The following is a 24,917-nucleotide window of genomic DNA, read 5'->3' as shown; positions in this document are numbered from 1 at the left end:
CTAAATCTTCATTCGGTTAACGTATGCTTTAAGTTAATCTAACATATGCTTTAAGTTAATCTAGCTTAGAAGCGATAACCCATGTTTCATGAGTAGTGAGTCAACATGAATCCATCTCTCATGAGAATAAATGAAACACTTAGCACTCATTGGATCTAGGTGATGCTCATAGGGGTGAAGCACCGGGACTTCCCGGGAGGTCACCCATCCCAGTACTACTCCAACCTGAGCGCGCTTAACTACAGAGTTTCCTCCATAGTTAAACTCAAAGCTTGCAACCCCATTTGCAAGCTTGAAACATGGGTCATCGAGTTTGACTCAAAATCACACATGTAAATCCTGATATTCATATCACAATTTGACTAGCTGTGGAAATTATCTCCTACTTATCAACTAATTAGATGATTTTGTTTACACAGCTGTATAAATCCATACTGGACATATTTATTCCACAATTCTTCATCTATCATCTACTAGATATTGCCATAAAAAATCTTGTATATTAATGAGAGATAAAGTAAAGGTATGGTTTACATTCTATGTAAACAACAGAAGCAAAACAGAAATAGGCAGAACTTTTAATCATATCAGAATCAACCTAGTTCAAGCAACACTAAAAATCTTGAGTTCATTTCAGAAGATGTAAATCGGTTAAAGCCCACAACTGAAGTGAGCATTTGCAGAAAAGAAGACAACTATAAAACACTAACATGAAATGCAAATCAAAATTGTTAATCAAGAGCCATCTTGTCTTGCTCGTGATGGGGTGGGACAAAGTTGAACATGTTGGCGATCTCTTGAGTGATATCATCAACATCTATACATTGAAATCGATGGACGTCATCTTGTGTGTCACATGCAACAAGCAGGTCACATACAGTTTGCGCTAACAAAGTATAAAGATGATGCACATTCAGGTAATGACAAGCCTTGAGAACACAAAACAATGTTGGTATATCCCCTTTGAGTTCATCAATATATGATGCTTCCCATTTCTTCACTTCCTCCTCGCTCGTATTGTTGGATTTGGCAGTGGCACGATACTTGCAATAACTTAGAACCTTCTCCAATATTCTGCCAGAGGTGTTCTCCAATGGTATTACTATTGACGTTGCCTTCCAAATTCTCTCGTCATTGTTGGGCTCTGGGATGAAGTCTTTTAGATATTCAGATTGCATCATCACACTTTCGTCCACTTCGAATTCTTGGGAGTCCCATGTCTTCAGAGTCGCTCTTTTGCCTTCCATTGCTCTTGATCAACTATTTGATTCTGCCACAGAGCTCTGCAACTTGGACAATCTAAGAAACAAAAGCTCTCGTGGGTGTTCTTACGAGGATAGGCGGTTCATCTTATATAGGAATTGTGATTGGAAGAAGATGATGAAACACTATGTCGGTTAGGGTATGATTCGATAACTGATCTTTGGGGAATTAATCCATTTAGTAACTGGCAAACGAACTCCTCAACTAGGGTTTCTTCAAATGTATGGTTTTGGTAGTTATGATTGAGTAGTCTTTGTTTTTATTGCATTGCATGATTGGGTACAATTCCTATCACTATAGTCGGAGTTTGATGATGAAGGATATCAGTGCATAAGTGAAGAAGTGATGGTGCAGAATCTCAATAGATGAGTGCAGAAATCAGCAGTTGTTATGTATTACATTAATTAACTTTTCTTTGTTACATTTTTAATAATTAGTTTTAATGTATTTTTTAGTTAAGAAAGTAATTTTTTCTTATAAATGGTTTGAAGTAAGAATGAGTTTAAACATGACTTTGTTGATTGTGTCATGGTCAAATATTTTTCAGAATTTTAATGTATTTTTAAGATAAGAAAGTAATTTTTTCTTATAAACGATTTAAAGTAAGAATGAGCTTAAACATGATTTCGTTGAAGTTGTCTCATGGCCAAATGTTTTTCAAATTGTCTCTATATATTTATGTTCCATGTTTTTTCAAAATTTAAAATTTAACTATTTCAATTTTAAATTTATACTAATTTTCTAAGTACTTAATCATCAAATCTGAAATCCTACACAAGATTTTGTCGAAGTTGTGCCATGGCCAAAAAAAATTTCAGAATTGTCTATATATTTCTCTTCCATGTTTTTTTTTTAATATTTAATTTAGCTATTTCAAATTTGAATTTACAATAATTTTAGTCTACATTTTTTTCAATCTAGAATTTAGTTCTATGAATTTTAAATTTTTATTTTTTTCCTATGGTTTTTTAAAAATGCATCTTATTATCTAGTGTTTATTAATTATCTTGTTTTAACATATTTCACCTATCAGACTTTAAATGGATATGGGCCATGAATGACATTACATGGGAGAGTTGAAGTGGTAAAGAGTAGAATTTTAAATTTTAAATTTTATTATTTAGTTTATAATTTCATTATGGATTGCTTTCTTATAATTAGGAGCAAGACATACTATTCAAGAATATTGGTGATAATGATGGAGTATGAGTTAAAATATAGTTCAAAAAGAGATACAATAGTACTTAGCCTATTAGCAATTACTGATAAAAGGTAAGGTTTTGTTAGTGTTCAATTATTCTCTTTCACAATTTCAATCAATGATGAGTCTATTTCCAATATTAAGAAAAAAAACAATTGAGTTTCTTTACTAGCAAATTCTCCATCTACAATATCCAACTCTCTTACAAGATATATGCAATCAACTCTTATTACGAAAGAATAATTGAAAAAGATACTTTTAGTGAGAAAGTATAAGGCAAAAATATGAACAACCCATAAAAAGAATGTGCAAATTTAAAAATCATTCAAAATTCACTATAATAATGAGCGGCATGACCAATTGCCACAATGAAATCACCAAGATTAGCTAACTTAAATGACTTCTCTCTACTAATTTAGATGAGAAAATATCACATGATGAAATAACAACCAACATCACATTTTATTCACTCCCATTAGAAAACAAATAGTCATGTATTCATAAACCATAAGATTTGTTGTTCAACTAATTCAGATCTATAAAACCATAAGATCTAGTATATCTATTACATCATATAAAATTTCAAATATATCAAAAGTAGAATATAAAATGTATAAGTTTTTATGTTTAAACAAAGAGACAACCCTCTCAATGTATTAGATACATATTAAAATAGTCACGCAGGGCTTCAAAATTAGTTTTGATAAGTGAATCCTCTAGGAGTTGCTAAACTACCATAGTTTTAGTACAACTTTCTAAAATTACTATCAAAAGAAAAGTAGCACTCTATTTTCCATTAGCCCTTAAATATTTATCTAGACCACTAGCTATGGCAGGAGGATTATCCTTTTGATCTTGGTTTATAGGAAGACCTCCACCTACTTCTTTTCACTCCTTGTATGCAACCATGAACCTTATCAATTAATTTTATGTAGTACTCCTAGGTGATCTTGTCTTAGCTTCCATATGTCATTTACATATGAATGTGACGCATTTTCCTTTCATGTGCCTCCAGGTGGTCTTTGCAAATGATTATCATGGAGTCAGCTTGAGCAATGGTAGTGAAATCTTTCACTAAAATTTCTTTGATTTCTTTTATTATTTTCATCTTGTCTTGGAAATTGGTCAATATTTCCTTAGTTCCTTTGTCAAGTTGATTCTCATTCTCCATTATCCTGACATCAATGCATTTTATTTCTTTATCTAGGATCTTCTTGACACACTCTATTTATTTTAAGAGGTTTGATGATTTATCTAAACCCTATTCAATAACTACATTCCTCCATTCCAAATTGGCCCTAGCTACAAATTGAAAATTAGTACTAATATCAGCATTGGGTTCCTCCACCAAGAATTTGGCCACACTGAAGACTTGAATCTTATTGATCTATATGATATATTCATCTAATTTGACCTTCTCTATCTCCTAGTCTTTGAGTTAAGACTCTAGTTCAGCAATCATATTAATGAGTCTAGGTAAATATGTTTTTCTATCTATGCCTTAGTTTTGATGAAATTGTATATATAGTTAGCTCAATTGCCCATTAATGAGTCTATCCAATTGTTGAACACCTTAGAAAAATCCTATTTGTCTTCATTTGATCTAAAAAAATTGATTGGCAAGGGATGTGATGTCTACTGCTGAAGGAGCATTTCGTAGGGCCAATGCATTAGGATTTTGAATGGAATGGATATATCCAGCCACCAATTGTAGAGATTGATTTAGGTCCTTATCTTTCTAGTCTTTCCAAATCCCACTCTCAATCTGCTGATTGCTAGCATTGAAAATTTGCATGTCTTCTCGTCTAGTTGTAAACCCAAGTTGAGTTATTTCAATTATATGGTCTTTTCACAACATTTTATCCATTTTATTGCCGTTAGTTAGTTACCTTGCACACATCAACCATCCAATTCTCGATCTTCTCATCCAATCCAATTGTAGGTTCAACTTTGGGTGTTTTTCTTTAGGGTGTCTTACCTAGACATTTGTTGACCCTGTCTTCTACTAGAATAGTCATAGGTACTATTCCCCTTACTTTGCTAATAGAAAGTTTGAACCGATTAAGTGTGGTGGAACTACCCTTAGTATAAGGTGTTTAGAACCCACATGGATTTCCAATTGCCAACGAGATTAGAGTATTAATGTCCTCTATTATTTGCTTGTTCCCCTCATACATGGTTCCTATAGGGTTTCTCGTAGTGTATCCTATTGTCGGTTTTCCTTTTCCTTGCTCCTTATTCAAGTCCACCATAATTTTTTTCTTCCACCTTTTTCTTTTTGCTCTAAGAAAGGGGTAATCCACTATAAAGGTTGAATTTGAATTGATTTTTGCATAGCCAGTTCAACTTTGGGTTCAAGTTCATGATTGCCTATAGAAGGAAATGGTACAATTTTACTAGTATATAAGTGAGGAAATGTGGAACTAGAACTAGTTGAATATATCTAGGGTATTTATTTTTCTTCCTTCAATTTTAGCCTACTTTTCTCTTTAATCCATTCATTTGTTTTGCTAATGATTGAAACGGTCCTTGCATGGACCTATCATCTTCTTTTATTTTGTATCAATCCAATTCGGATATGGCGATGGCTTCAACCTATTCTACAAAATTTGGATCAACTATTTCTTCATCTTCAATCTCTTTAGTCTTCGAAATCTCCATTGGTAGCTTGAACTATATTATTTTTTCAAAGTAGATATAGACCACTACCTCTTCCTAACTTCAAATTCATCATCCCAATCTACCTAATAATCTTCCATCTTAAGGTTTATGGATGAATGAGGGGTCTAGTTCAAATTTTTACAAGGCGAGGCATTTACTATCAAATTTAGGTTGGGTAGAGTAGGGCTTAAAGTTCATAGTTTTCAATTTAGAATCTAGCTTAAAGGTATCTTAAACGAACTTACAATGACAATGACCCAATTTAATAGTAAATACACATCCAAAAACTTTCCTAACCTTTTAATTCTTGTCCACATTAGCAACATATGAACATATCTCAATCAACACATATTTTTCTAAACAATACTTGGGTGGCTTCAATGGTTTCCCCTAAAACATGCCAACCCTAAAATACATGAATTTAGGAAGCTACATAAAGAAACTACCATGAATTCTAATTAACTAAGAAGCTTGCTTAGGAAACCTTGTGTTCTCCTTCCCCTACAATTTGAAAACTAGCGTAACTAAAAAGGTGTCTTGTACCCTCCAAAAATATTCAAGGTTTATTTTCTTTAGTAGAAGTGGATGGTAATAATTGATGGTCATATTATTATCCTAAACTTGGTAAGGAAATCCATCTCACTCTCTGCAATAGGCTAGTATCTAAAATAAATAAGATGACATATAGAAGTTCATGACTCCATATACTTGTGAAAGCTCTTAATAGAGTTTTTCCATAATAATATCCCCAAGTCAATAAACTTACCTTTGTCCATAATAGCCTAAATGAAGAAGTACATCTAGATCTCCCACGTAAAAGCATGTTGGTTTCCCTTTATCCTATTCAACAAAATGATTACATTCCTAATTTTTGAATCATGTGCTCTCTGGTTAACGGTCATGGAAGGCAAGAACCACCCTTTTATGGTTTCATCAACCAATTCTTCGCAATGGTACTATTGAAGTCCTTTGTGTTTGTAGTAAACTAGGAATCATTAGGCTTATTTTCCAATATCCATACATTTCTTTGAGAAAAGTTCTTAAGGCTCCCATGACAGTGACAAAATTCACATAAACCAAAACCTCATCATAATGAGTCCTAATACATCTCTCAATGACATGATATTTATCCCTACTTTCTAGAACCAATTAAGGATAGAGAATAACTTCAAGAAACCCACTAGCTTGTACTAACCCAATTGCAAATACCTTTTTTAGCTATGGAATCAAGGTGAATTTTCTTAAACCTAGACACTACCTTCTCAATTTCTTTATCAACTAGTTCAATATCCCCTAATTATGGTAGGATCCAAATCAAGGACCCAAGTTTCTTTTCCTTGGGTGGTTTGGGATGGGAGGTGTCCATGGAGGATTGTGGAATTTAAATTTGTGTCAATGAAAATGGTACATGAAAATAAAATAGATGAACTTCTAACTATTAAAAGAGAAAGAAAAAAAAGAATTTGTGTAAGAGATATGGACTCACAACATTGGAATTGACAAAAATATCTTGATGCAAACACTATTTATATTCTTCTTTTTGGCTCTAAGAAGATACATTTAGCTTACCTCATTCATACAATAATGATGACATTAGCATAAAAGGTAATGATTATAGCTTAGGTTTGGGCAACATGCTTATTGAATGATATGTGGAAGCATTGATTTGATAGGGTTTCATAATTTTTAATGAGTATATTTACCTTCCCACATGCTAAATCTCATTCTGCCATCACCTTTTTCAATAATTATTCAATACATGGCATTTCTACTCTTTTGAAACAAATTGTGTATTTATGTAATGCCATGTGTTTATGGGCAGCCAACTATGAGCTTATAAAATTAAAAAAATTTAACCATGAATTAATTGGTTCAACATTCAAGTTCCATTTCCAAAGAATACTGGGAGACAATACTCAACAAAACCAACTCATAAAACTTACTTGAATTTTACCTTATTGAACTCTAAAATCAAACGAGTAGGACATAAGGTACAAAATTTAACTTCATTTAAGAGTTCCAAGATCTACTAGTTATCAAAAGACTTCATGTTAGACATATAAAACATATAAGAATAAACAATTTGGGGTGACACTGGAATAGCTTCTCCTCTTACTTAAAAAAGTAGGAGAGGGGAGATCACAAACTCAACTTAATGAAGTAATAATGTAAGACTTAGACTCCACTTCTCGTAGGGAGGAGGGGGAATCCTATGACTCTTCTAAGGAGAATAATGCCTAATCTTACCAAAGGTTTCCTAAACTCACACAACTCGGGCATTTTTCATAGTAAGAAGTAGGGAAGAAGTTGAAGCACTAAAATCCTAAAAATTGGCACAAAGCAGTAAAGAGAACCTGATGAGAAGTGACTTGGACCAAAACATGACTAAAAATTATTTTTGAAACATTAACTTGGTAATTCTATGATAACAAAGAAGGAGAAAGGCTTGGGGAAGGTGGGATTGAAGAATAGGACAACGAAATTTAATAGGAGCTTCTTAGATGGCAGGACCTCAAACCTCACATGGCTATTCCTTAGTTTGCATTTGTCCCATCCTCTCTAAATAAAAATGTTAATGAAAAAATCCTAATGAGACTAGAATCAATCTATAATATTCTTGACATTAATTAGATGGCTAAGTATTCAACAATTTAATGCTCCCCTCAGCCAAACCTCATCCCCAATTTTTACCACCCAAAAGTAGATTTTCCATCTAGCTCATATTTGGGATTGGAGTATATGAATTTAGATGCTCTATGCCCTCTTCATTGCTAGGGTATAGCTATTAACAACATTCAAGGGGGAAATGTCCTAACTATGGGAAAACTTCTAAGAAAAGAGGTGTAACATCTAGGTTAGGTTTAAGAAAACAAGATAGTGAGGCAGGGAATTAACCCAAACTCACCTTGCATTTTCAAGATGGTAAGGGGAAGGACCTCCTATCTATCCTTGAATACTAGGGGATAAAATTCCCCTTACAAGAAATGCTTTATTATGTTTCCTTATTACTCCAGCCTTGGATATTATCCTTATCCAAGAAACCAAATTTCAAGTAGGAGAATTTACAGGACTTGAGAGGAAAATGGCATTTTGAAGGTATGGGGTCATTTTTTCTCTTAGCCTCTTGAGGCATTGTGTGTTTATGGAGTTCCAAATTAATTAACTTCATTCTTATTAAAATTTTCCAAAACTGGATGAGTGGATGGGTTAAGACTTTATCATCCCCCTTGTCCTTTATCTTTCACAACATTTATGGCCCCATAACATCCTTTGTGAAGCTCAAGCTTTGGCAGGAATTAACCAAATTTATCTTGCAACACAAGGACTATAATGTCATTCTTGGGGGAGACTTCAGTTCCTTTTCTAACTTAGATGAAAATATTGGAGGTGTGTCATGTCCCCTAATCATGATAGTAAAATAAAATAGTTATGACAAAAATTAAAAAATTAAAAATAATATATTTTTGGCATAATAATAATGTGTTACTTAGATAACTATAACAATGTTTTTGATAAGAAAAATAGGTCTTGAAGGGAGTCTAAAACCCTTTACATATCAAGAAATTTTCAAAGAAGCCCAAACCAAACAACAATCCTAAGGTAATACAGGTCACCCAACAAGATATAGTGACTAGGGTGGCATTGCAAATAGCACAATACTCATGAGCCACACAAATAGGTTTTGAAGGGTGCCTGAAACCTTATCCGAAATAAAAACTCAAGATGAAACATGTCACCAAACAAAAGGTGACCAAGGTAGCAACACATAATAAAATAGAATAATATAGCCACAAAAGTAGGTTTTGATCGGGCTCCTAAAACCCCATGAAGAGACACACTACAAAGAACTATAGGCCAAAAGAGCTAGGGGACAATATAGAGAACAATAAGCCAAAAGTAAGGAGTGCCAAAAAAAGGATAGCCACATCAGACTTTCCCTTTTGAATCCTTGTTTTTAGACCATAATGCCATATCAAAAGAGGGTTTGGATGGCTTGACCTTTTTTCCTTTTACTGTGGTCCATCCATCCTCCACCAAACTAGTAGCCTTCTACTGCTGAAAATCAGCACCATCACAGCCAGTGCCTAAAACTCCTGAAGCCAGGGAAAAGGCCATAGAAAAGGAAGTGACAACAAAAGCCTAAGATGAAATAGTAGCACCCAGAAAAGGAACCAGAAGAGAAATTGCCTTGGAAACACTAGAAAATGGGACAGTAGAATCTAGAGATGGACTAGCTACCACCACAAAAGGAGCCAACAACGAATCCACCATCAAAATGCCTGGAGTGGACGGACATATAGAAATAGCAAAAGAGTCCATACTAGAAACTGGGGTAGCAAAATCTAGAGATGGACCAGTTGCCATCATAGAAGGAGCTAGAGGAGGAGATGGACAAATAGAAACTACAGTAGAATCCACACCAAAAACTAGAATATCAGAATCCAAGGATAGACCAACTACCACCATAGAAGGAGCCATAAGAGGATCCTTCATCAAGATGCCTAGAGAAGAGGGTCTATCAAAGATAGTAGCAGAATCCACCACCAAAGTATCTTGTGGAGAAACACCACTCCCTACAAAAGGGACCTTCTAGCCATCCTCCATAGAGGGGACCTTGTAGACCATGTAGTGATCTTCTGAGACCCCCTTCCACCAAGAAGGGGGCATTTTTAGTCTAAATTTAGTAGAAAAGAAACTTGCAGCCAGGTGGCCAGTCATATGGAATTTCCTATAGTGGAAGGGGATACCCTCATAGTCAAGAAAAAGATTCCAAGATCCAAGAGGAGAAGCCAAATAAATCATTTCTATGAGTCCCTTAGAAATGTCAATTTCTACCAAAATGCAAGCATATGTCATTCGATACACATTGTATGAATCATTATCAACCACAAGAAAGTCTCCAAGGGCATCCCCCACCTCCTCCAGGACAGGATCTACCTAAAGGTGAAGGGGGAGATTCAACAACCTAACCCACAGAGGGAACTTATGAAAAGATTCCATCAATGGGTTAAAATCTTTATGCCAAGGCTTAGCCATCAAGGGAAACTTCTCTCCCCAAGAGAAACTTTGGTAGAGGATGGCATTTCTATCTTCAAAAAATAAAAATTTCACAATGAAAAAACCCCTAGCCATAGGGTAAATATGGGCAGTCTTTGAAATGATGGGCTCCCAAACACAGGTAATCCATGCATGCAAATCTGACAAAGAAGGCCAAAAACCATTAAAATGAAAGATAGTAGCTTTGGCCGAGAAATTAGCTATATAGTTGGAGATCACATCAATAGTAGTAGTTTTTAAATCTATTTTTGTTGGATTACATACCACAATCGACACCCCTGAATGCACGATATCACAAAACCCCAAATGCATACACTAGCCACCACTATTGACCTCATAGGCAGCCACATCAGCATAGGAAATGGCCAAACCACCACAACAATAATCCCACTAGTAGCTAGAGAAGCCCTAGCCTGAAAAGAAAAAGCCAAAGCGGCCATCATAAAGCTAGACGTAGGAATAGAAACTAGAAGCAGAAGACGGATACCAAATCTGAAGCCAGTGTTGGAGCTAGACATGGGAGTCGAAGCCAGACATAGAAGTCGAGATAAATATAAAAATGTTAAATGAAATAATAATACTATATTATTTATTTTTAAATATTTATGATAATTGTACATATGCATATTATATATGATCATAAATTTAATATGTCATAGTATCAAATAAAATATCTACATAAAAAAGAGACACATAAAAATAAGTAAATAAATAAATAATATACAAATCATTATCATATAATATTAGTAATATTTAAGTAGAGAAATTAATCATATATAATATGATTCACATATATAATAATATTTTATTATTAAAATATTAATATAAATAAATGATAATTATAACAAAACTAATTTGAATGGACACACCCTTTCTTACAATAAAATATATAAATGAATACGAACACAGGGAGATGGATTATCAATTGTTTATGAAATAAAGTGGTGAATATTAGAAGACTGGAAAGAGGGATATTACAAGGTGTTAGGTCCTTGAACCAAGCATCTAAAGATTTCAATCAATGGATCTTTTCTTGAAATCTCATGGATATCCACACAACCAATGGAGTTTGTGCTTGGAACAACAAGAGATCTAGCTTAGAGCTTATTATAGAAAGGTTGGATAGATCTCTATTCTCTAAGGACCTCGCCTAATTTAATTTCTAGTTTTTAGTAGAGATTTTGCCTATATATTTCTTAGATCACTTCCCTGTCATGATTGTTATCTCTAAAGCTGCCATACCAAGTGAAAACCTCTCCAAGTGTGAAAACATGTAGTTTCAAGATAAGAACTTCCTCTCCTTCCTAGAAATCTACTACAATGACGTCTCCTTCTAGGGCTCCAAGAAGTTCTATTTTTTTTTCAAACCAAAACACAAAATTAAAAATTAAAGAGTGGAACAAACACTCAACCAACATCTTTGAATAACTTAATATAGTAGACATAGACTTTATGGAATTAAATGAGGAAGTTCTAAGAAAAGCTATGGATAATGACCTTTATTTTTGTGAGAAAGAACTCTTGCACAAGAAATTTGATCTCTTTTTAAAGGAATAAATATTCAAGAAGTAGAAATCGAAAGAATCATGGCACTCTGCAAGGGATAGAAATGCCAAGTTTTTCCTTAACTACTCTGAAATGAGATATTTGGTAAATAAAATCATTGAAATTAGTAACTCACAAGGTATTGTGTTGGAAGAACATGAAGGTATTTTTGCTAAATCCATTCACTACATTGAGAAGCTTCTCAAAGCTTCTCAATAATTGGAATTTCTCTGACCTCCCAACCCAAATAACCTTCCTGGACAACATTCCTCACTTAATGAAAAATGAACACAATATTTCTCTTAATAAGAAGTTTATCAAATAATAACTTAGATTGGCTCATTTTCAAATGCATCCAGATAAATTCCTTGGCACTAATGGATTCTAGGATGGCTTCTTGCAAAAGTGTTGGCATTTCTTAGGGGATTAACTCTGGTAAGCCATTGAGGGTACAATTTTTTTTGGCAATCTTGTTAAAGAAATCAAACATACATTCCTTAACCTTGTTCTAAAAAAGAATGAGACACTACACTTTGGATATTTTATGTCTATAGCCTTGTGTAACATAATCTATAAGATTCTTACCAAATCATTGGCCAATAGAATCAAGTCCATTCTCCCACTCATAATATGAGAAGAGAAAACTACATTTATCCATGGTAGATCCATTCTAGATGGATTTATCATCAATTAGAAACTCATTCACTCAGTTCAAGATAATAAAAAACCTTGTATGTAAATAAAATTGGATATTTAAAAAGCTTATGACAAGGTGGACTAGAAATTTCTATGTAAATTTATTGAGGCCTTTGGTTTTTCAAGGCATTAGATTCACATAATATTTAGTTGTACATGTTACCTCCTTGTGATCTCTATCATAATTAATTGGTCACTCAAAGGTTTCTTTGATGTATCTAGAGGCCTTAACAAAGGAGACCCTATTTTTCCCTTTTTTTGTGATTATGGCAAAGAATTTTGGCAGCCTCATGTCAGTATTTCTCATGCCCATGACACCTTACATAGAATCAAGGTTAATTATGGTATCTCAAATATTACCTTTCAACAATTTGTCAATGATACTATTATTCCTTCTCAATTCTCTATTGATGAAGCTACATATTTCAAAAACATTCTTGATTTATATATGAGAGCCTCAGGATAGATCATTAATGTGGATAAATCTTAAGACTTCTTCAATAACTTTGACCCCTATCTTGAAAATAGGATTTGCAATATCCTAGGTTTCAAAAGAGGGGAATTCTCTTGTAAATATCTTGGAATTCCCTTGGACAAGAGCACTAAGTCAAATAAGGCATGGTCTGACATCATCTCAAATATGGATAATAAGATGGATAGTTGGAAATCAAGATGTTTATCAAGCGTAGCTTGTCTAACTATGATTAATTAGATTCTCTTGGTCCTTTTTCCTTACCAAATGACATGCCTCTGATTGACCTCCAAATCTAGTGCATAATTGGGAAAGAAGACTAGAATAGTATTTTGGCATGGGGTCTCCCAACAAAATAAGTTGGCCCTTATAAAGTGGGATAGCATTTGCAAACCTAGATTTTGTGGGAGCCTTGAAAGCAAAAAGATACTATGGAAAAGGAAAGCCTTTGGTACTAAATTAGTATGGAGACTATTTAAAGGATCCAATAGGAAATGGGCTCAAAATATCTATCATAAATGCCTTTTCCCTCAAGATCCCCTTAGCATTTTCTAAATAACCTCCCCTCCTAAAGGATCTAGAGTTTTTAATTTTATGCTAGATAATAGAACCATTATTAGCCAGCATCTCACCTAGGATATTGGGAATGGCTAATCAACTTTGTTATGGGAAGATTCTTGGAAAGACAACCCTCCCCTTAAATTAGTTATACCTACCAATATTGTCAATTCCATGAGAGCAACATGGAATGATCAATTTTTTTATTGGAGCTGAAAACCATGGGATAATGCAGCCATCTCCCCAAAAGTAAGAGCCCTACTTATCTGTACTCTTAAATATGGATAAGACTTCCCTAGAGCCTTAGAGGATTCACTAATTTGGTTAGTTTCTAAAAATGGAAAATGGTGTGAAAAAGACAGATATAAAGCCATATTTTCTCCAATGCCTTGGACTCCAATTGATCTTCCCCCAGACCTTTTTTGGAACAAAGAATGCCTCCTAAAGGTTGCAATGCTTATTTGGGCTATGGCACAAAATAGAATCTTTATAGTAGATTGGTTTGGGAAAATTAATTTTGAAGGGCCCTCCTATTGTGTCCTTTATAAAAATGATGAAGAATCTATAGATTACTTACTAATTTATTGCCTCTTTACCCATTAGTCTTGGGCTTGGTTTTGTAATAGTAAATTTCTTAAGCCATCTCAAAGCTTGGCCCACCAATTTCAACAACAACACTTATGGAGCTCTTTGCAAATTGACACCGTTAATCTTATCATGAGAATTATGGAAGGGACATAACCATAAAATATTTCAAGATTTTACCATAAGCATTTCCTCTCTTTGTAACAAGATTAAGGCTAGCATTGTGAAGTACATAAACAAAATACTTTTCTCTATTTCCATTTATGAAGGTGATTTTACGAATTGGGATGTTCTTATGAAGAAAGAATGGTTTATCCTCATCAACTTAATTTGTGTGGGAAAGGGAAAATCCTCCTCAAAAGATGACAAATTGAACTGTATCTAGACCCCTCCTACCCCTTCATGATTTAAACTTAATTTTAATGGAGCATCCAAAGGTAACCTTGGGACTACTAGAATTGGCTTTATTGTCTATGATTGGAATGGTAAAGTTTTTTTCTCATAGGCCAAACCTATATCTCCCTCTACCAACAATGTGGCTAAAAGAGAGGCTTTTGCAGAAGGATTTAAATTTTTTAGGGTCCTAAATATTGAAAATTTAATTATACAAGGTGACTCTCAAATAATCTTAAATGTCATTTGGAAATGGCCTACTCCTAACTGGTCACTTAACTCTAGATTAGCTAGAGCATTGATTTCTTTACACCTCAAAAGTTGTAAAATTTTCCATATCTATCACGAAGGTAATTCTCTAGTGGACTTCCTAGCCAATCTAGGGGAAATGGCACACATCTATTTGAATTTCCCTAAAAAAATAAGCCTCTAAAGTTTTTTTTTTTTTGCGAGCCCTATACTTTTCCCCTTAGTCTTATCCTCCCCCATCCCTTTATATTATTACTCTTAATTATTTATGTGAGAGGCTCTCATTACTTTTGGGAATTATAATTTGTTTTCCTCTTTCTAGTTAGTATGAAGATTGGTGTGATCCCTCTCTTCAACGACATTGTCATCATTATTTTTTCATTTCAAAGATGTCATATCCCTTGGCTTTTGAGATGATTTCATGGCCATTCACATACTTTGTAGGGAAAAATTCTTTATATAGCCCTTCTCATACTCATTACACTTGCCTCTAAAAATGGACACTAACATAAGGATGAACGAGCAAGAGACTCTTGCAATTCTATGGAAGACTTTCGAAGAGGAGACTTAGGTTGATGTTGTATGGTTATTCTGCTCATAGTTTAATTATGAGAATTGTGAGGAAAATAGTGGGAAATAATTTTTCCCTATTAGATGAAAGGCCCAAATCCAACTTGGAAATTGTTGCAATTTTGATCTCCACCATTCTCCATGTCTATTGAGATAAAAGGGGAATTTTGGAGCTCTACAATAGATTTTTCAAGGCTCACCTAGTGGTCAAATTGGATGTAATTTTAAATAACATCAATGCCAACCTTTTCATTTTGAACTAGAGAAAATTTGGGGTGGTAAAAATGATAGTCAAAATCAAACTTCCATCCTCATTATCAAGAATGACATGGAATTTAACTCAAGAATACCATCCATTCGCTTAAGCGGATGGTTTCTCTTGGATGTTATGAACATCTACAACCCTCTTGAGTGGTATGGAATTTCTTGTTTTCTCGTCACTGACCATGTGGATAATAATGAAGTGGGCATTGAATAATCTTCAAGTGATGAGTAAAAGGACCTTGAAGATAGTTTAAAAAAATTTTGATTTACATGTCAAAAACTCTATAATTTTTGTTAGATAATATTGTGTTACAAAACTATCTCAAGAACTCCTTTTGGTGACTAGATGATAGTTTATATGCTAATATTCATACCCAAACATTTTATGTTCATTTCATTTTAAGCTTATATTAAACTCCCCTATTATGCTAAGTTGTTTTGGATTTTTTTTTTTGAGGATAAATGGTGTTTGTTCCAAGCTTCTAGCATTGAATGGCTTCATACTCATCAGTCTCAATTTTGTTTTCCTTTCATGATACTATGTCAGTACTTCATTTCTCTTATATGGTGCATTGTGTTTCCTCTCCCCTATTTTTGGTTAGTCTTGGGAAGGAAGATTTTGTGGTATCTTTTATCTTTTTCCTTAATCTCTATCACCTATTTGGGTTTTTCTTTGGTTAGGTTATTTACTAGAGAGCTAATTATTATCTTCTTCCTCCACCACTTTGTATTGGCTAGGACAATTGCTCTGGGTAATAAATTTGGTTTTGGTAGTATAAATTTCTTCATTGATCCTCATTTTATGGAGCCTTAATTTTTCATCTATGGTGTTAATGCTTAATCTTGGATTAGACTGCTTTATTTTATGGATATTTTGTTGACAAATATGATGAATAAATATATGTCTTTTCTCCTTTCTTTTGTTAAGCATTGAATATGTTTCTTATAGATCTCCTCATCATTGATGAGGGAATATGAGGCTCGCTATGAATCTTTATATTTAGTATTATGAGAACTTAAATATTTTTTTGAGAAAATGTAGTTCCTTTCTTCAAAGTTATTAACTTAATATTGATACATATGTCCTCTTCCCCCACCCAGTAGCCTCCTCATTAATTAAAATACTAGACCTAGTTAATTAATGAATTCTCTATTGAATTATGTTTAAAGGAAGAATGCTCTCTTTTTCTATATCATGGTTGAAGACCAAATGACTCTAGGATCTTTCAACCTTGGAGGTTTCTTGAATCCCTTGAGAATTGCACTCTATCCATATTTAACTATGGGGATTTCTCCATTCCCTAGTCAAGCCCTTATGCATGAATCACAAACCCTCTCGGTATTTCTATCACTTTCAATACACTACCTAATGGGTAGTAATTTAGCTTCTAATCATGCCTTATTCTCATTGATTTCACAAAGGGCTATGGTCATTCTATACAACTAGGTTCATTTATGACTATTTGGGGTTGTGATCACAATCTCACTTTAATATAATGAAATTCAACCTTCTCATTTTTATTGAGATTACTTATTCCCTCTTGATAATGATTATGGATATATTTTTTAGTAATGTGGTAGGCTATGTTGGGGGTTTTATCCTTGTCTATGTTACTTTCAATTGGGTTGTACCCAAATTGATGAGTAGTCAAAGGTGATTTCTCTACTTGTAAAGCCCAATAAATAGAAAACTCAGTGGCATGCATTTATCTTTTCTCTCTTTCTCCCATGGTATAGGATCCTTTTTCCAAAAATGTTTTTTTACTGGACTTATATGATGCAATAGTAATTGGATTTTTAGTTCTATTTTATGATCTTGAATGATGAATTAAGGACCTACATTTATGTGAAATATTCACTCAATATTGAGGGCATGCTAGTTTTTCCCTTTATGTGAGATGGTATATCAGATATTCTTCTCTATATCCTTTTTTGGTATCTTATTCTATGCCATATTTTTCTTTATGAATTGATAGAGTATTTTAGAACTAGTATGTAGAGGAGTCCTCTAACCCTCCCCTCCACCATGGTAGTATTTAGTTTCTCTAGTTTTTGTTTTGTAGGGATACAAAGGTAATAATCCTTTAGACAAGAACCCTCCATCTATTACTCTCAAAGTATTCCTTGTGCAATTTTTCATTCAACCTCTCCAAACCTTTTTGTAAGGTTTGGTATGTCACCTCCAAGCCCTCACTTGGAAACACTTCTAAAGGGGTGTATGCCACCTTTTCCATATTTTTTTTTCAATTACAAAGAGAGGGTATTCCCTTTCTTTTTTTATTGGAGTAACTTTCTCCTCCTTCTCTATATGATACTTCAATCCTGGACTAGACTAGGGGTTTTCTTCCCCATTTTTTTGTCCCTAGTGCCCGTACTTTGAACGAGGTAACAATTATGTAAATATCTTTAATATTAATCAAACTTGGAATTAGCCTTTTACTGATCAAAAAGAAAAAATAAATTGAAATAAAAATTCATATATATAGGTATCATGAATTGAAAAGCTACGTAAAAGGGTAAAGGGTATCTCCAGGAGAAACAAAGGGATATGTAAAGAAATTGTATTATAATTTCTCAACATGAATGAAGTTATGATTATACAATAATATTGCATATTTCCTTGTATTTAGATTTATGCATGATGAATAAAAGAACCATGCACTCTTCATAATGTTATCAAATGAACCATCTAAGTAACTAGTGAATAGAAGATGATATGTATGGTTGATGTTTTAAATTTATTTCATGTACCTTTATTAGTTCCTAATTTGGAGATCAATATATTAAGATAGATAATGTCTCAAAATATAAGCATATGTAAAATTAATAGATGGATTAACTTAAGTAGTAAGGATGAAATGTTAGGAATTAAATTAAGTATTGAATAAGGAATACTCATCGAGTTGATTGGATCACAAAAGATAACTTCTAAATTTGGAAATTAAGTAATTAAGGAACCTATTAGAACTTTTACATCTATGGTAAAGTGAACTTAGCAAGTAAAATAAGTTTTAAAAAATAAAATTATTCACCAAACTTGATAGCATTTATACTTATCATTTTGGGTTCCCTAGCAGGTCATTACACATGGGAACAATTATTGGATAGTGCAACTAGCAAGTATAAATTCATTTTTTGAAAACTATAACGAGGTAAGTATCCTTGTACATATACTTTTTCTATATTATTTAGTGTTATTCCCAAAAATTGAGAGATTTGTATGTTGAGAAAATGAGGGAGTGGGAGAATGGAAAAGAATGAGTAGTGTGTATAGTTAACTAGTTGACTAATTACAAAGGAGGAGAACAATAAGTTAAAGGAGTAATGACAAAGGGGGAGTTTTAATTTTATTAAGTATCATGTACAATAAATTAGTGGAGTAAAGGAAGGAGATAGTGATAATAAAAAAATTAAATTTTGTGCCCTCTATGTCAAAGGAAAAGAATGTTGATTGGAAAATCTTATCAAGGCTATTAATGATAATTTTATATGCCATGTTGTCATTTCTAGAAAACCATTGCATAGGAAATGTCACTACTATCAAGTTATACCAATAGGCAAACAAGTATATACAATAGGTTAATAGATATACCTTATGGATGAAATCAAGTAAATAGGTAAATTGTGCATAATCAATAAATATGTCCAACATATTGTAAAAGAAGTGTTACTAGTACCTAAGAAAGTAAATACCCATTGATACAAAGCCAATATGGTTTACTATGGATAAACTGGAGGTTATCAATAACCATGATAAAAGGTAACTAGTTAATTAGGGAAATACATGAAAATATGAATAATTTAGATTAATTGGATGCACAAAAATGATGTAACGAGATTTATTGAATCTTGATGAAAGATAAAATGATCTACATAGTATAATGTGCCTAACAAAATGGTTTATAGAGAAATTTGAATGAAAATGGTGAATATTTCAAGTAATGTTTTAATAAATGAAAATAAAGGTATTACATCCTTGGGAATGATAGAAAGACTTAGATATATTTAACATGTTGAAGAATTTGTAAAGTTCAAGAAAGAGAAGGATTACCAAGGAAGCTAATGGTGATTATAAAACCCTAATTAGGTTTTTCAAGTGAAGGCAAAAAGAGATTAAAAGGAGGGGAAAAAATGTGAAGAACAGATGATGAGAGTATAATGAATGAACAAGTAGTTAATGTAGAATAGAGGAGTAGTCATAGATCTTATTATAGTGAAGCTATAGAAGGATGGTATGAGTAGAGATAGAATATAAAGGATTTGAGGAACTTTTGGAGAAGATATTTACAAGTCACTTCTACATTATTTGAATCTTAGCATTTTCAATAAGTGTTTGTAAAATCCTTGAACATGGTAGTTCTTAAGAGGATTGAAAGTCTTTGAAATTATTGATATCTAAACCTCTTAGCATGATGAACATCGTAAGAGTGGAATAAAATAATTTAATAGGTTAGTCTTTAATAGGACTATTAGATATATCTAACAATGTATCAATAGATTGGGTGAGTCACTCTCTTAGAAGGTGACAAATATAGCTCTTAACAGGGAAAATTTGTCTAATTCATTGAAGATTTATGGGTTTCATCCCCACCCTAGTTTTTTCCTATAACCAAGAGTTTGTGGGAGACCATAAATCATGAAATTAAGTGTGTGTGCATGATTTATTATAATTATTTACTTTAATGATTTACATTTCAACAAATACATAAACTAGTTTACATGACAATAAGTTAAAGGTTAATGAATATCAATTCAAGTTTATGGTTAGAGTTTGATTAGGGGAATTGTTTTGGAGTGTTGATTCAACTCCCAGTACTTTTCTTTCAAGCTGAGAGGAGTGTTGACCATTTTTTCAAGGAGGGAAGCATTGTCAATCTTTTCTTGAGTGTTACCCAAGGAGATTTGAACATGTGACCAAGCTCGGGAACTACTTTTTAGAGTGGTGGTTTTCATTGCACCAAAATATTGACCTATCAATGACCAAGACAACCAATAGTCTTATAGAATCCATAGAAAATAGTTAGTCCTCTATCACAAATCAAAGACTCAACCAAAGAGAACATGCTTCTCACTTAACAAGATCCTCAGATATTTGTAAAAAATATCACTAATCATTGATATAATAAAACATAAGTCAACTTAATTTGTAATGTAAAATATAATATTAAAATTCTCAATTAAACCTTACCATTTATTTCAATTTTTACATATATTCAGTATACATTTTAAGTGGTGATCCATAAACCTAAATTGTTTATTTCTTCATTCATCCATTGAGATCCTGCAACATCACTTCTTCCCTATCAAATGATAGGAAAAGCAACCGATCATGCAATGCGATAAAAACTAAACTATTCAATCATAACTACCAAAACCATACAGTGCAAGCAACCCTAGTTGAAGAGTTCGTTTGCCAGCTATTACATGGAATAATTCCTTATAGATCAGTTATCGAGCCATACCTGTTTGTTTGCTGGAATTAACCTGGAATAGGGAAACGGGAATAGGAAAATTGGAATAAATCTATTCCAATTTTGGCCCAAAATGAGAATAAATCGAATTCTAATTTTTTTTGGAATTCGATTTATTCTCATTTTGAGCCAAAATTGGAATAGATTTATTCCAATTTTCCTATTCCCGTTTCCCTATTCCAAGTTAATTCCAACAAACAAACAGGACCTAAACTACATAGTGTTTCATTTTCTTCCTCAAATCACAATCCCTATATAAGATGAACCACCAATCCCTGTAAGAACTCCCACGAGAGCTTTTGTTACTTAGATTCTCGAAGTTGCAGAGCTCTGTGGAATAATTAAGTTGATCAAGAGCAATGGAAGGCAAAAGAGCGACTCTGAAGACATGGGACTCACAAGAATTCGAAGTGGACGAAAGTGTGATGGTGCAATCTGAATACCTAAAAGACTTCATACCAGAGCCCAACAATGACGAGAGAATTTGGAAGATAACATCGATAGTAATACCACTGGAGAACACCTCTGGCAGAATATTGGAGAAGGTTTTAACTTATTGCAAGTATCGTGCCACTGCCAAATCCAACAATACAAGTGAGGAGGTAGTGAAGAAATGGGAAGAGTCATATATTGATGAACTCAAAGGGGATATACCAACATTGTTTTGTGTGCTCAAGGCTTGTCATTACCTGAGCGTGCATCATCTTTATCCTTTGTTATCGCAAACTGTATGTGACCTGCTTGCTGCATGCGACACCCAAGATGACCTCCATCGTTTTAAAGAGATAGATGTTGATGATATCACTCAAGAGATCGCCAACATGTTCAACTTTTTCTACCCAAACGAACAAGACAAGATGGCTCTTGATATAATCTGAATTATATCAAAAACCAATAATAATAATAAAAGGATCTACCTACAACACAGACTATATTGAATGTCAATATAAAGAAATTGATTTAAGATTTTGTTTTTATACTGTAACCCTTTTTAACAGAGATATTTATTATGATTATGTTCTTGTATTAATCTTCTTGTTTATTGGATTTTACGCTTCTTATTAAATAGGCATTTCCATTTAATTGTCAAAGATCCTTGTTAACTCAACTTCAATGTATTTTTCAGTCTTATATGCAAAAAAAGACTTTGCTCATAATGATCCCTCAAAGTGTAGGATTTATTTGTCGCCTCAATTTATACATTATAATTTATATTGTCATGTCACATATTTAATAGTATTATTACAATAAGTTCTTTTGAAGAGTGATTAATATTTTTCATTTATTTCAGTGAGAATCTATTATCTTTAAACACTTATAAAATTTATATTTTTCATAATTTAGATGCATATTTTTCATTTATAAATAAAGAATGTTAAATAAATAAATAATTGAAAAGTTTTCTAAATTTCAATTTTTTGAAATATTTACTCTTTTTAAAAAATTATTACTTAAATAATAATTAATGTTTAAGATTAAAATAAATTAAGATTATTAATATTTTAAATATTTTAAAATTAATATATTTATTACTTATAATATTATATAATAAAAAATTATTAAATTTAAATACAAAATTTAATTTAATTATTAACACACAAGTACCGTATATTTATTAAGATTTCAGACGTGAATTGTATTTGAGAAAAAAGAATAGACTAACGTGGGGACTCTAACAAACAATACTATGTGATACTAATATTTTAGCAAAAAGATATTTATTATTAATGGGTTTTAAGATGTACATGTCTTTATATTGTTATTTAGTTTATAAAAAGTTGAAATAAAAATGAGAAATATTGATCAATGGATATTAAGGATGTATATGTAAAAGATGTTTTCAGTGTAGGTAGTTACAAAAATGTTAAGGATGTATATGTAAAAAATGTTTTTAGTATAGGTAGTTACAAAAATGTTAGAGAGGGAGTGTTTGATTATAGGATTGTTATAAGATGATGTCAAGTAGTGGTGTGTATTTGTGGCTATAGTATGATTTAAATTAGGTTAGTATTGAGTTATTTTTAGAGTTAGCATTATAATTTTGATTTTGGTTTCTCTTTTAATGTTGTATAGAAGTGTCAATTAGAATCAAATAATAATCAATTTACTTTTAGGAATTAATATATTAAAGATTTATAGTTATATTTTTTTTATGTTTAGAAGAGTGCATTTTAGTTTTGGTACTTCAGAAAATTATTTTTCACTCAAAAATTGGTTTTAGAATGTTGGTAAACAGATTTGTTCTTTTATTTTTTGTGAAAATATGACTCTCAATGCCTGGATTATGAACAATATCTATTCACAACAGTTGAAAAACCATTTTATAGTTACTGGCTTTTCTCTGAATTGGTAGGTACAGCTCCCTACATGAATGATACTCAATGAATTATGTTTGCTCCTACTTATCTAATTGGGATGTGCTCTTAACCCGAGAGCAGAAGAGGCAAACCAAATTAAGCCTAACTAGAACTTAATTTAGGCAAGAATACTTCACAATACTAAAATGGATTCACGTATCCACATTTCTTATGAATTCATAAATCCACTCGCACAAAACTAATATAAGTTGAAAATCAAATCTAAACTACAACTAATGAATTGGAAAAAGAGAAACTAACAGCATCCTTTCATTGAATGAATTGTAACAATACTTATTACATTCATTCGTGTTCTATAAAACAGAGGAAATGAAACTCTGTTCTTCCTCGGTTCTCTGTAACACAGAAAGGAAATACTAACTAATCACAATACCTATTGGAATGGAAAATGATTGAAACGAAGTGCCATTCAATTGTCTCTGCAACAAATAGTACTTCACACCAAAATTTTGCTAACCTTTCATTAATCATTCAACTTCATACATATAGGGTTGAGAGATGACCGTTACAATAGGAATTTCAATCGGTTCATCTTCTGAATATGACAAATGGCAAGATGCCAATTTGTCAAATTACAAAAATTTACAAAATTTACAAAATTTATATTAGGGAATAGAAAGGGAGTGTTAAATAAATCACTTAGATTTCTTTCCCTTTTCAATTTTTGCCCTATATGTTCTGGCAGCCACTATAATTGGGATCATTTCTTCGTGACTAGGCACATGTACATTGGTGAATCTTAAGAGCCACTTTGAATGCTCTCAAGCCAACTCCTTTACTGCATTTAGCTGACTTGTCAACTCTTCAAATGTCACATGTACATATCCACCAAGTGTCTGCAACTCTACCACTCTGTTTTGACCGCTTGAAGTCATCCCAAATAGATTACTCAAGTATGTGGAGAAGTTATTTTTCATTACTTCCACCCTAATAAGAGCCTTTCCTTGCCCATTGTTTTGTGGATCAATGTGTAATCCTCGCATGAGTTCAAATGCTCTGTCTTGGATCTTCTTCACCTTTTCTTTTGTTTCTTTGAGTCCTTCCTTTGCCTCTTGAATCATCTCCTGCTTGAATTGCATGTTTTGAAGCCATTCGAACAAAGGCTTAGTCCCCTTCTTCAAAATATTCGCTTCAACTGCCTCTTTTGCCTTCATTTGGATGACCATATTTAGGAGAGAAATGCATTCGTCACACCTTTCCTTTTCTGCGGCCAAAGTGTTGTGATTAGAAGTGATATTATCCTTCTCAATTTCTAACCGAAGCATAACATTTCCAATTTGATCAATCAGAACGGCTCCATCTGTACTGAGCTTCTCAATCCATTCTTTTTCGATCTGGCCAAAATGTCTATCTTTTTGGAGCTGTGAGATGAAGGCTTGCACTTCTTTTGCAGTAGGTTTCTCAGTAGTAGGTACACTAGTAATGGTTGCCAATGGAACAACTAGTTGCCTGATAAATCTTTTCAATTCTTCAATCTCTACTTTCATTCTGATTTTTGACAATTTGAGGTTCTCCAGTTGTTCTTCTATCACCTCGTTACTTGGTCTCCATAG

At 32.8% G+C, this 24,917-nt stretch overlaps 2 protein-coding genes across 2 annotated transcripts; one reads left to right on the top strand and one right to left on the bottom strand.

Annotated features, from left to right (window-relative positions):
- Positions 1–731: 731 nt before the first annotated feature.
- On the bottom strand, positions 732–1,247 carry LOC149529372 (SKP1-like protein 7). Its single transcript, XM_089808139.1, has one exon. It carries the CDS (start codon positions 1,245–1,247, stop codon positions 732–734), a length of 516 nt encoding a protein of 171 aa, XP_089664265.1.
- A 20,098-nt stretch (positions 1,248–21,345) lies between these two features.
- Positions 21,346–21,864, top strand: LOC149529371 (SKP1-like protein 12). The gene has a single exon (XM_089808138.1). The coding sequence runs from the start codon at positions 21,346–21,348 to the stop codon at positions 21,862–21,864; it is 519 nt and encodes a 172-aa protein (XP_089664264.1).
- The last annotated feature ends 3,053 nt before the right edge of the window (positions 21,865–24,917 follow it).

This window comes from Cupressus sempervirens, chromosome 11, assembly GCF_028749045.1.
Source record: "Cupressus sempervirens isolate cs-2001-9-10 chromosome 11, ASM2874904v1, whole genome shotgun sequence".
Classification (NCBI taxonomy): Eukaryota; Viridiplantae; Streptophyta; class Pinopsida; order Cupressales; family Cupressaceae; genus Cupressus; species Cupressus sempervirens.
The sequence above is the reverse complement of the archived record's forward strand: the minus strand, read 5'-3'. Positions and strand labels throughout refer to the sequence as shown.

Excerpts from the sequence above, each read along its gene's own strand:
- LOC149529372 (XM_089808139.1), bottom strand. The coding sequence starts at position 1,247 with ATGGAAGGCAAAAGAGCGACTCTGAAGACATGGGACTCCCAAGAATTC.
- LOC149529371 (XM_089808138.1), top strand. The coding sequence starts at position 21,346 with ATGGAAGGCAAAAGAGCGACTCTGAAGACATGGGACTCACAAGAATTC.